This window comes from Engystomops pustulosus, chromosome 11, assembly GCF_040894005.1.
Source record: "Engystomops pustulosus chromosome 11, aEngPut4.maternal, whole genome shotgun sequence".
Taxonomy (NCBI): Eukaryota; Metazoa; Chordata; class Amphibia; order Anura; family Leptodactylidae; genus Engystomops; species Engystomops pustulosus.
In genome coordinates, this window is record NC_092421.1 from 69,366,300 (window position 1) to 69,378,808 (window position 12,509).

The 12,509-nt window shown below is 48.2% G+C and overlaps 1 protein-coding gene across 4 annotated transcripts in view; it reads left to right on the forward strand.

Annotated features, from left to right (window-relative positions):
* Positions 1–12,509, forward strand: part of LOC140105519 (uncharacterized) — a 38,492-nt gene that overhangs the window by 17,050 nt on the left and 8,933 nt on the right. For all 4 annotated transcript variants that reach the window (XM_072129465.1, XM_072129466.1, XM_072129464.1 and 1 more), the window contains 5 exons: positions 6,249–6,300; positions 7,182–7,264; positions 7,477–7,730; positions 11,646–11,806; positions 12,137–12,289. In XM_072129465.1, coding sequence (XP_071985566.1) covers positions 6,249–6,300; positions 7,182–7,264; positions 7,477–7,730; positions 11,646–11,806; positions 12,137–12,289 — 703 coding nt within the window. The remainder of the gene's footprint in view (positions 1–6,248; positions 6,301–7,181; positions 7,265–7,476; positions 7,731–11,645; positions 11,807–12,136; positions 12,290–12,509) is intronic.

Below are 12,509 nucleotides of genomic sequence, written 5' to 3' on the forward strand. Positions count from 1 at the left end.
ATGAAGATGTACATTAGGGGAATTTATAGACAACATATTAACAGACATAAGGCTAGATCGCGGGAACTCACGGTACATTTACAGCAGAGGGTCCTTTCCACTGAACGGGAATATTTGCAGAACCCAGTGCCAGAGACAGAGACTAATTGGAAGGAGGCTCAGACTCTTTTGAAAGAACATACATTGAGAGTAGCGGAGGACAAAAGATTCTTTCTTAAACAAAAATATTTCATTCAGGGAGAAGCGGTGGGTCACTTACTTGCAACTATAATTTCTGCTCAGAAGGGCACCACACAGGTAAGAGAGATACAGGCTCCGGATACCTCTATAGTGACTGGTGATAAAGAAATACTGGGGGTCTTTCATACATTATACGAAGACTTTTACAAAACCAGGTTAAGTCGTAGTGCACAGGATATAAAGGAATATTTGGAAGCTATAGACCTGCCGCGTCTCTCACGAGAACAAGTTGAGAGTTTGGAAGCCCCCCTATCCCTAGAAGAGCTAGAAGAGGCACTAACGTCCCTTCCTAATGACAAGGCCCCAGGATTAGACGGGTTACCAGGGGAGTTCTTTAAAAAACATCAGGAGCTACTGTTGCCTAAGTTATTGCAAGTGTTTGGAGAATCAGCAGAGCAAGGTACCCTCCCACCATCAATGCGGGAGGCAATAGTGGTGTTGGTGCCAAAGCCAGGAAAGGACCCGAGGAACCCGGACTCATACCGTCCGATATCCTTGCTCCCTGTTGATATTAAATTATTAGCCAAAGCCCTGGCCAATCGTCTTCATAATGTAATCACTTCCCTGGTGCACACGGACCAATCGGGATTTATGCCGGATAGGTCCACGGCGGTCAATATAAGAAGATTATATCTTAATATTCAGGCAGAGGGACATGGCAGGACTGGCAGGGCGGTTCTCTCACTCGACGCTGCCAAAGCCTTTGATAGCGTCGAGTGGGATTTTTTATGGGCCGTTCTTAGTAGAATGGGCTTCGGCCCTAATTTTATTAGAAAGGTTCAGCTGCTATACAATGGTCCAAAAGCAAGAATTAAAGTTAACGGGCTGGTTTCTGATGCCTTTGAACTGGAGAGAGGGACGCGACAGGGCTGTCCGCTCTCTCCGTTTTTGTTTGCGCTCGCAATAGAACCTTTAGCGGCCATACTTAGAAGCACCATAGAAGTGCAGGGATTTGCAGGGGGAGACCGGGAGGAACGTGTTTCCCTTTATGCTGATGACATGCTGATATACCTCGGGGATACAGATAAGTCACTCACAGGAGCAATGGATATAATTAAGACTTTTGGGTCATACTCAGGGTTCAGTATTAACTGGAACAAATCAGTCCTACTCCCTCTTGATCCTATCCCTGGGGACCCCAGTACCGTGGGTTCTCTTCAGGTTGAATCTAAGATTAAGTACTTAGGGGTGATGGTCACTAAACAACCAAAGGACTATATAAAGGACAACCTAGAACCGCTACTTTCTCGTATTATGAGTAAGATCCAGATGTGGTGTAAACTACCTCTCTCCCCGATAGGCAGAGGTAATTTAGTTAAAATGGTCCTAATGCCGCAGCTTTTGTATATCCTACACAACTCTCCGGTCTGGATAGCGCAGTCATATTTCCACAAAATTCAAGGGCTGTTTCGCAAACTGATCTGGAAGGGACAGCAGGCGAGGATCAGTTTAGATACGCTTCAGAGGAGTAAAACAGATGGTGGTCTGGCTATTCCTAGTCCATGGTTATACTTTTTGGCCTCGCAGATTCAGCATTTTGCGGGCTGGGGAAGGAAGGAGGGAGTTTACTCAGCTGGCAGATTGATTATGTCATGGACTGGATTCCCCACTCCAGCACACGCTCTAGAAGCTAGTTTTGGGGGTGGTCAGTTAAGTAAGAAACCTACTTTGGTATTAATGGAAAAGATATGGACCAAGGTGAAAGCTATTTTGGGAGTCCCCAAATATACCCCCTTTAGTCCTATATGGAGAAACCCTGCTCTACCCGAAATTTTCCGCTTGGAAGGTTTTTCACCGTGGGAAAACAAAGGTGTCATTACTATAGAGGATCTATGCTCTAACGGTATATGTAAAACATTTGAGGAATTGAGTAACACTCATCAATTACCACAGGCATGGTTTTACCAATACCTTCAGTTGAGACACGCATATGACACTCAAAACCGTGCAAGTCCAATAATAATAGGTCCTTGTGGAGCCCTTAATAGAGCATTGATGACCAACACAACCAAAGGACTGATCTCTTTTTATAATGTGGTTCTGTTGAACAAATCTTTGGGTGACACGCAACTTAAATGCCGTATTAAGTGGGAAAGAGACATAGGTCTAATATCGGATGAGCAATGGTCAGATTGCCTAGAGATTGTGCCCACCTTATCTCCAAGTGAGGCTCATAGAATGTCCCATCTCTTCATGCTACATAGGGCATATAGATCACCACAGTTGCTACATCAAATAGGGATCCGTGGAGACTCAAATTGCCCTAGGTGTGGGTGTGAGGAAGCGGGTATCCTGCATATGATGTGGGAATGTGGAGAGTTAGGTAACTTTTGGAAAGAAGTGTTGGATATATTGGGCAGGGTGTTCTCGGTCACTATACCTGCTACGCCTCTCTCCTGTTTGTTTGGAATCCTTGATATAGACAACTTATTAGCACTTCAAACCGTGGGGATTCAGAGGTCTCTATATCAAGTAAGAAAATTGATAGCGGCACACTGGATTAGGCCACGGCCTCCATCAGTAAGGGAGTACATAAGTAGAGTTAATAACGTGCTCGCCTTGGAATATGGTTCTTACTTGAAAAGAAATTCTATTGCTAAATTCGAAAAAATTTGGGGGAAGTGGATGGATACGTCAGGTCTGCCTTCGCAACGGTTATTACAAATAAGGTCGAGTATGCAATACCAGCTTTCTCTAGCCACGTAGACTAGTTAGATAACTGGATGTTATGGCAAGATTAGGAGAAGTAACATTCTTGGGCGCATATGCCCTACTCTTGGGAGCTGACTCTGGGGGGGGGGGGTTGTTTGTTGCTGCATTTTGTATATTGTTCCGCATTTTGGAAGAAATTCCTTGGATATACTGTATCTTGGACTTGAGTAACAATGTAGGCCATGCTTGGCCAATTATACATATGCAACCTTCTGAAGTCTAAACGACTGATTGTAATGCAAAGGATTTGTTTGTTTGTGTTAAAACTCAAAAAATCAATAAAAACAAGTTTGATTCAAAAAAGAAAGAAAATTTGGATTGTAGCTTTCTCCCAGGGTCCCCTGAAGAGGAAGAATCAGGGGACCCAGAGCAGGAGCTCCGACCATAATTCATCTCTTTACATACCTTTTCGCTTCTTGTGTAGTCCTGGCAGCCAAGGAGGTGTCGCTTTAAAATAGTTTTGGACTAAAGGAGGAAACCTTGAGTCATGTCTAGCCAATTCTGTGCTGGGTGAAGGCCTGGGTGCCCACAGAAAGGGCTCTGAGTGCCACCTCTGGCACCCGTGCCATAGGTTCGCCACCACTGTGCTATGGGATGCTCTGCGCTAGATTTAGTGCTGGTAGGTCTATTAGTAAATGGAAACCCAGAACATGTCCCCCATCCCCGTATATAAGTAGACCAGCACATAACCCTCAGTATATAGGTAGCCCAGCACGTACACCCCTCAGTATAAAGGCAGCCCAGCACGTACACCCCTCAGTATAAAGGCAGCCCAGCACGTACACCCCTCAGTATAAAGGCAGCCCAGCACGTACACCCCTCAGTATAAAGGCAGCCCAGCACGTACACCCCTCAGTATAAAGGCAGCCCAGCACGTACACCCCTCAGTATAAAGGCAGCCCAGCACGTACACCCCTCAGTATAAAGGCAGCCCAGCACGTACACCCCTCAGTATAAAGGCAGCCCAGCACGTACACCCCTCAGTATAAAGGCAGCCCAGCACGTACACCCCTCAGTATAAAGGCAGCCCAGCACGTACACCCCTCAGTATAAAGGCAGCCCAGCACGTACACCCCTCAGTATAAAGGCAACTCATCTTGTGTGCCCCCAGTATATGGTAGGTAGCCCAGAATGTACCCTCCCCAGTATATAGGTAGCCCAACACGGCAGAAAATAAAAAAAATGCATACTTGCATACCCATGCTTCCTTGCCCCCCCCCCCCCCCCAAGTATATAGGTCACTCAGAATGGTAGCATAATGGTAACCCAGAAAGTGCCTCCCCAATATATAAGTAGCCCAGAACATTCCCCCCCAGTATATATGGTAGGTAGACCAGCATGTGATCTCCCCAGTATATAGGTAGCCCAGAACATACCCTCCTCAGTATATAGATAGCCCAGCACAGTAGAAAATAAAGTATATTCACCTACCCATGCTCACATCCCCCTCCCCAGTATAAAGGTAACCCAAAAAGTGCCTTCACAGTACATACGTAGTTCAGAACATCCCCCCCCCCCCAGTGTATCGGTAGCCCAGAATGTGCCCCCAGTATATAGATGAGCCAAAAAGTGCTCCCCTAGTATATAAGTAGCATGTATCCTCCACAGTATATAGGTAGCCCAGCAGAAAATTTTAAAAAATGTATACTTGCCTATCCATGCTAACTGCAACCACCTCCTCGCTCCCGCTCTTCTCACTTCTCACTCTTCTCACTGCCGCCAGCATGATGACACTACCACAACCTTCATGACTTAGTCGCTCCACCGTGGTCGTAGGGCACATGTAGCCGTAAGATTGCCCTGCATGCGCCCAGTAATCAGCTGTATGTGCGTTGATTACTGTTGAGGGCCAGGACAGTACCTTCCGAGGTAGAAGCCGAGGGTGGTACCTTCTACAGGTGACCCGATCTCAAGGGCTCCTGATTGATCAGTTGTGTCCACGATTCTATTGATGACGTCCTTTGAATGAGAACACCTTTAGGAAGCATTCAATCAATATTCGCCATACAAATTGTGTTTTCAACCCAAAGTCATTACTCAACTTTTGCAAAAAAAAAATTACCATTTAATTCCATTCTCACACGGTGATTGAACCTAAACATCCCCCAGTCTAGCCAAACTTGGAGCCCCATAGAATTTTATGGTGATTTGGTGGTCTTCCATTCATGAAATACATAGAATTTTTTTTAGTAAATACATAGTAACTTGTTTTTGGTTCTTGTTTGGGGCAAATTATTTGACAATATGGTCCCAGGTTGTTCTCATCATCATCCAGGCAAGCAAGTTTTGTCTCTGTGGTCGTAGTCTCTTCGATAAAGACAACTAGCTAGGTCATCTTAGTTACCCCAACCAAGGTTTGAAGTCTATTCATACATTCTTTAGCCACCTGCACCCAGGGGTGATGTCCTTCTGATGGGAGATGCTGATTCCTGACATAATTGATGTCTCTCTAGGCCAGTGATGGCAAACCTTTTAGAGATTTGAGTGCCCAAACTACAACCAAAAGCCACATATTTTTCACAAAGTGCCAAAATGCCAATTTAAAATGGCTTGTTGCTCCCTGCTCTGTTACAGGTTTCAAACGTATTGGCGTCCTGGGGACACCAATACAGTAGAAAGAAGAAGTTTGGATTATCATTGTATACGGCTCGTCCTGGGCTGCCTGTGACTGCAGTCTTGAGTCCTGAAAGGCTGGATAATGGCCTGGGTGCCCACAGAGAGGGCTCCGAGTGCCACCTCTGGCACCCGTGCCATAGGTTCGCCACCACTGCTCTAGGCCATTACACCTTAAATACAAGTTGATCCACTTCGAAAACATCTTTGACATTCACAAATTCTTATGTAAGTGTCTCGGATCAGTCCATCCCAAGCTTCAGGTGTGGGTTGTCTAAGTTGAGCAATGTGCATGGAGCTGGACTAAGACTAAAGTGAGACTCATGTCACTTATCAGATGCACATTTATAATACGGGATTGTCAGGAGACCCCTTTTAGAAGGCTGGTCCTTTATAGATAATCTTTGTCTGTGAGAAGGACCCAAAAAATCTGATCCTAGAAGAGGTGGCCACTTGATGATAGGCTGTAATGTACAAGTGAATGTGACCATGTGAAACATACTGGGGCTCTCCAAATGCCACATGAAACACTCAGCCATCGCTAGTTGGAAGTAGGTTTTTCCCTTATTGTTTCCTGTGATACCCGGGAAGTGTAATTTATTATTTTTTTAAATTGGTGTAAAATGTCTAAGTAAAAGGGCCGTGTGTACAGACTGATTGTATGTGATTCTATTTCTCTGCAGAGGAAGGAAATCCCGAACCGAAAGAGAATAGTGCAGAATCTGTACTACGCAGGTAAGTCCTCTATCGAACCTCTCAGTGGTAGGTGCTACAACTGGTCTTACTTGTGATGATGCCCCAAGTAGTACCATGTGGTGTGGTATCATACAATGATACAATATATACTGTATAGTGCACAAAAACTAATGGTATAATATACTACTATCCCCCAACATTCAGCACAAAATAATATATAGAGCTTACTATATACATATGGCTATAAAGTGCACAAATATTACAGGATTATTGTCATGTATGTAAACTGTGACTCCATCACCAGTAGAATAATGAGTGCAGCTCAGGATCAGTAATGTTATGTATGTACACAGTGACTGCCCCAGCAGCAGAATAGTGAGTGCAGCTCTGGTGTATAATACAGGATGTAACTCAGGGTCAGTGCAAGATAAGCAATGTACACAGTGGGGGTCATTTACGCGTTTTTCCGCCGAGTTTCCTGAATATTACCGTTTTGCAACGAATTGCCCCGGGTTTTTGGCGCACGCGATCGGATTAAGGCGCCGGCATGCACGCGATGGAAATCGGGGGGACGTAGCCATCAGAAAACTCAACGGATTCGGAAAAACCACCGTATTTTTTTGAAAAAAATGTGTCGCTCCACACGCACTTACCTGCACCCAGCAAAGCTTGGTGAACTTCAGTGAACTCCGACGGACTTCAGCACAGCAGCGACACCTGGTGGACATCGGGCGCACTACCTTAGTGAATCGCCGGAAGACCCGAATCGGCGTCGGAGAACCCGCCGCTGGATCGCGAATAGACTGGGTAAGTAAATCTGCCCCACTGACTCCACCAGCAGCAGTATAGTGAGTGCAACTCTTGAGTTTAGGATTTAACTCAGGATGTCTTAACTCTGTGTCCTTTTTTTTCATTCCAAGAGGGACCCGCAGCAAGACCAAACCACCTTCCTCCGATTCATCACACAGTATCCACCGACGATATTCGACATTCATTAACTCTTGTAAGTTTTTCGTTTCCTCCTTGCTGTGTAAAGAGTATCTTCCAGTCTGTTCCAGTCCACTCCTCTATATTGTGTAATAATTTATTTCACCGGTGGTAGTGATACAAGGAGGGTGAATCTTTGCTTCCCAATTCCCACCATAAAAGCTTCAGGAAACTTCTTGCTGTTGCATTTCTGCCCCTTTCTCATCCCGTCTTGTCCTCGCCCCACAGCTAACCTTCTTTATCAGGAGTACAGTGATGTGGCTCTAAACCAGGAGATCCAGAGACAGAAGCCGGGGGACTCCCCAGTAGAGGATAGCCAGCCCAGCTCCCCGAGGGTGCGGAGGAGGATCCTCTCATCCCAGGATTCCTACCTACAGCGACTCTCCATCTCCTCTGCTGATTCCTTATGGCAAGACCTTCCAAAAATCCGGGACAGTGTCACCTTCATGTCAATGACCAGGGACGAGCAGAAGCTGCAGGAGGTGAGAAGAAGCAATTAAAGGGGTGGTCCAGCTCTCTGCAGTCTGGATATGGTGGCAACTTTTGGTAAATCTTTAAAATGTTTCTCCTTTTCTACACGCTCTGGGACTTGTAGTGAAGGCAAAATGTGTTGGAAGGTTCCCTTATCCAAATAAGCAACGTCACTGAATGTGATACAATGTATCAGTCTACAGTTCTATTGTATAGGAGGAGTGCAATATTCTGGATGGCCGGAGGAAGCTGGGGCCCGGAAGAGCTGAGTGGCTGGTGGTTGCGGGCTTGTGCACGGCGGTGGTCACAGGGCTTGGTATCAGGAGCGGAGGCCTTGTCCACAGCCTGGCAGGTCTCCAGCAGGTGGTGTGTGCAAGAAAATAAAGGGAGAGGCTGACAGAGAAGGTTTGTCTCTGGGCAGGGCAGCCATCAGGAAATTCGGGGCCCCATACAGCAAAAGTGTCTGGGCCCCAACACACCCCAAAACCGAACAAGCCTCCTGCCCCCCGCAGTGACCTTTCACAAACAGGGTTTGAGGCCTGTTGCTACGACAAGGCACACTCTTCTGGTAGATTGCCAATAGGAGTCATACTTTTGGTCAAGTATATTTATTATAGTGCAAATATGGCATCAAAAACTAAAGCATGGTGAACAGTAAACATATAAAAGTGTTTAACAGACAACATATAACAAATATAACAAATGTGTACTGCGGCTGTAGCTCCATGTATGGCTGTGTACTGCTGCTGTAGCACCATGTATGGTTGTGTACTACCCCTGTAGCTCCATGTATGGCTGTGTACTGCCGCTGTATAAAGACTATATACTATAGAGACAGGGCCTCCCCCCCCACCCCAGGATAGAAATAGGGCCTCATCCCCCACCCCAGGATAGAAAAAGGGCCTCATCCCCCACCCCCACGATAGAAAAAGGGCCTCATCCCCCACCCCCACGATAGAAAAAGGGCCTCATCCCCCACCCCAGGATAGAAAAAGGGCCTCATCCCCCACCCCAGGATAGAAATAGGGCCTCATCCCCCACCCCAGGATAGAAATAGGGCCTCATCCCCCACCCTAGGATAGAAATAGGGCCTCATCCCCCACCCCAGGATAGAAATAGGGCCTCATCCCCCACCCCAGGATAGAAATAGGGCCTCATCCCCCACCCCAGGATAGAAATAGGGCCTCATCCCCCACCCCAGGATAGAAATAGGGCCTCACCTCCCACCCCAGGATAGAAATAGGGCCTCACCTCCCACCCCAGGATAGAAATAGGGCCTCATCCCCCACCCTAGGATAGAAATAGGGCCTCATCCCCCACCCCAGGATAGAAATAGGGCCTCATCCCCCACCCCAGGATAGAAATAGGGCCTCATCCCCCACCCTAGGATAGAAATAGGGCCTCACCCCCCACCCCAGGATAGAAATAGGGCCTCATCCCCCACCCCAGGATAGAAATAGGGCCTCACCTCCCACCCCAGGATAGAAATAGGGCCTCATCCCCCACCCCAGGATAGAAATAGGGCCTCATCCCCCACCCCAGGATAGAAATAGGGCCTCATCCCCCACCCCAGGATAGAAATAGGGCCTCATCCCCCACCCTAGGATAGAAATAGGGCCTCACCCCCCACCCCAGGATAGAAATAGGGCCTCATCCCCCACCCCAGGATAGAAATAGGGCCTCACCTCCCACCCCAGGATAGAAATAGGGCCTACCCCCACCCCAGTACCGACCGACAGACATACACACACACACAGAGGACCTTACCGTGTTCAGCAGCCGCGGGAACGCGCCATCTCAGGTGCAGGCGAGCACAGGAGCAGGAAGCAGGCATCGGGCGCCGGGACCACGCGGCCACCGCTTGTAAATCATTAGAAAACCATAAAATTAGGAATAAAATAGTAAAAAGGAATGTCAAAACTTGATGTATTTTAATTATCAGGAATTGTGAAGAACCCTCTTTTGGAGTAAAGTATTTGGTCTTTCAAGCTAGAGTTCTCTGAACTGGAATTAGATCACAGGAAAAATAGGACGTAGATTTCTGCCATAACCTTTGGCGGTAAAATGGCACAGGCTATGGTAAAGTCAGCAGTTTGTGAAAAGAGGCAAAAGGTTCTGGGCTTCTCCTTGACATATTACCTCCTGTGCCCCGGGCCACTAAAATGTCAACTATCTCCTGTCTGCAGTGTGCTGATGCAGGGTGTCACCTCCATCACTGCCCCCTGACCCTTCACCTGAGGGAGGGAGAGGACACAGCCAGCCTAGCGCGGAGGCACCGTGTAGCATTTCCTGCCCCTGGTAACTGCCGTCTACAGAGAATTGTACACATCAGAGAGTGGTGATTAGGAGACGGTGCCTCAGCGCTGCCTCCATTCCAGCGCAGGGAATGTGTATGACTTATAACGGCCCGGCCCTGCACACATTAAACATGTAATGCTTATGAGCAGGGGGATTCACCTTCTATAGAAAACATGCTACAATTGTATGTGACTAGTTATACACATGCTACAAGCTACCTGTCTGGCTCTGCCGTAGCTGGGTGCACACAGGGTGCTGCTGGGAGAGGTGGGATGTGAAGAGGGAGGCTCCACACTTCGCCCTCGTGTTGCTCCTCCTCATGGCCTCCAGTAGGCGCGCTGTGCCGTGCATGGCCGGGTCTCTCACAGGACACCACCGCGCGGGTTTCCTCGATAGTGTGTGGGATACGCTGGAACCCAACAACGGGGAACTTCCGTGGGAGGGAGGAGGGGAGCGGACAGTCTTTTCCGTGACTGATTCCGTGACCTCCGGGGCCGTGCAGGCGTGAGAGAGCCGGGGCCGCGCAGGGGTGAGAGCGCCGGGGCCCCCCCCTAGTGTCTTAGAGTCCGGGCCCCATAGGGCAGTACCAGTTGTACTGCCCTATCGGCGGCCCTGTCTCTGGGGCAACCCCGGTGTGCAGATAGGGATTCTTGGTGATGAAGGATGGGGGCGCCCGTGAAGGTGTACAGCCTAATCCAGGGATCACTCAGACACCCGATGATGAAGTATAACTTACAGTTCTTTATTGGAACAAGCAACAGCCATAACACCAGCAAAACCTCAGCTGGATGGAGGTAGCTGGTTGGATCTCAGATCCCCAGGAAGGTGTGAACGCAGCCCTGTAAATGGCTTCAGGCTGGGCTAGAAGTGTTGGAGCAGAGTCCTTGTGGTGGAGCTCTGCTTTGAGTCTGGTCTCCTGTAGGCCAGGGTGTCAGGGTGTTTGCCTCAGACACCTCTGCTTTCTGGACTGGAAGTTTCCAGCCACAATGGGCTTTACCTTCCCTTTTGAGCTGGCAGCTCCCTTATGCAACCAGCTTGCTCCTACCATCACAGTAAGGCTTAATTCACACTAACATGTGCATGCCATACCGTAGCACGGCGGGCACACGTCGGAGCTGAGTAGGAGGGGATGACCATCGCTCACCCCCGCCCCTCTCCATAGAGAAACATGGAGCACGACGCCGTATACCGGGGAAAGACAGGACATGTCCTATCTTTCTCCCAGCTACGGAGCGATACGGTGCCACACGTGTGCGGCACCGTACTGCTCCATATGGCACCACGTGCCCATTGTTTGCCTACGTAGGACATATTTCCGACGTGTATACATTGCCCATATATATGTCCCGCAACGCCCGTCTGAATGAGGGCTAACACAGAGCATACAATTGGACAATGAGATTAACCCTATTAACCATACTAGATTTCCATGCTGGAGGCCCCCTAGTGAGGTGATCAGACTCACCAAGCCGCTCCTGACATGGAGAGGGACCAATTTTGCAACACCTTCCTAACCCTTTGCACTGGCAGGGGTGTTGCAGGAGAAGAATAGATTGTCAGCCTCTGGCATTTTCTTGGACAAGTTCCGCATAGCTCCTTTAAGAGTCTCTGAATTTTCCCACCTCCAGGCAAAGTTTGAGCTCATCATGTCGGAGGCGCTGTACCTGCGCAGTCTCAACATCGCGGTGGATCATTTCCAGCGGAGCCCAGAATTACAGGAGGTGCTGAGCGCTCAGGATAGACAGTGGCTCTTCTCCCGCCTGTCTGAAGTGCGAGATGCCAGCTCAGAGTGAGTATCCAGAGCGCAGGAATAGAATGCTAAAGACTGACACTCCGGCATAGCGGAAGGAAAGTTACGGAAATCCGGGTGACAGCTGCTCTATGCCCTGTTGCTAGGAAAGTTGGGTGACAATCTTATAACTAATGATGGCCATCTACCTAGGCACACACCTACAAAAAAAAGGATCTGCTATGTCTCGAAAAATTTTCTGTCCTTGGTGACAACCTTGATTGGTTGTCACCCAGCTTTCCCGGTGACTAATCTAGAATATTGTGATATCTCAATCATTGAGGTTAGTGCCCTGTAGATATTGATTGATGTGTTTTTCATTCTAATCAGTTTCCTATTTGACCTGGAAGAAGAATTTGAGAGCAACATGTACAACTTCCAGGTGTGCGATGTGGTGATCAGCCATGAGCCCAACTTCCGCAGGGTGTACCTACCGTACGTCACAAACCAGAGTTACCAGGACAGGACCTTCCAGCTCCTGATGTAAGTAGTCACCCAGCTATCTCCTCCTCCTCCTCCAACCCTGTGCGAAGAGTGAATGGTGAGCAAAGCTGCTCATACCCCATCATCTGATTTTGGCATTGGAGGTGCAATTTAATGCTAAAAAATTATTTAATGTGTCCTCACGCTGCTGTTCTCTGGGCAGCACAGTGGCTCAGGGGTTAGCATTACAGCCTTGCAGCACTGTGGACCTGGGTTCAAG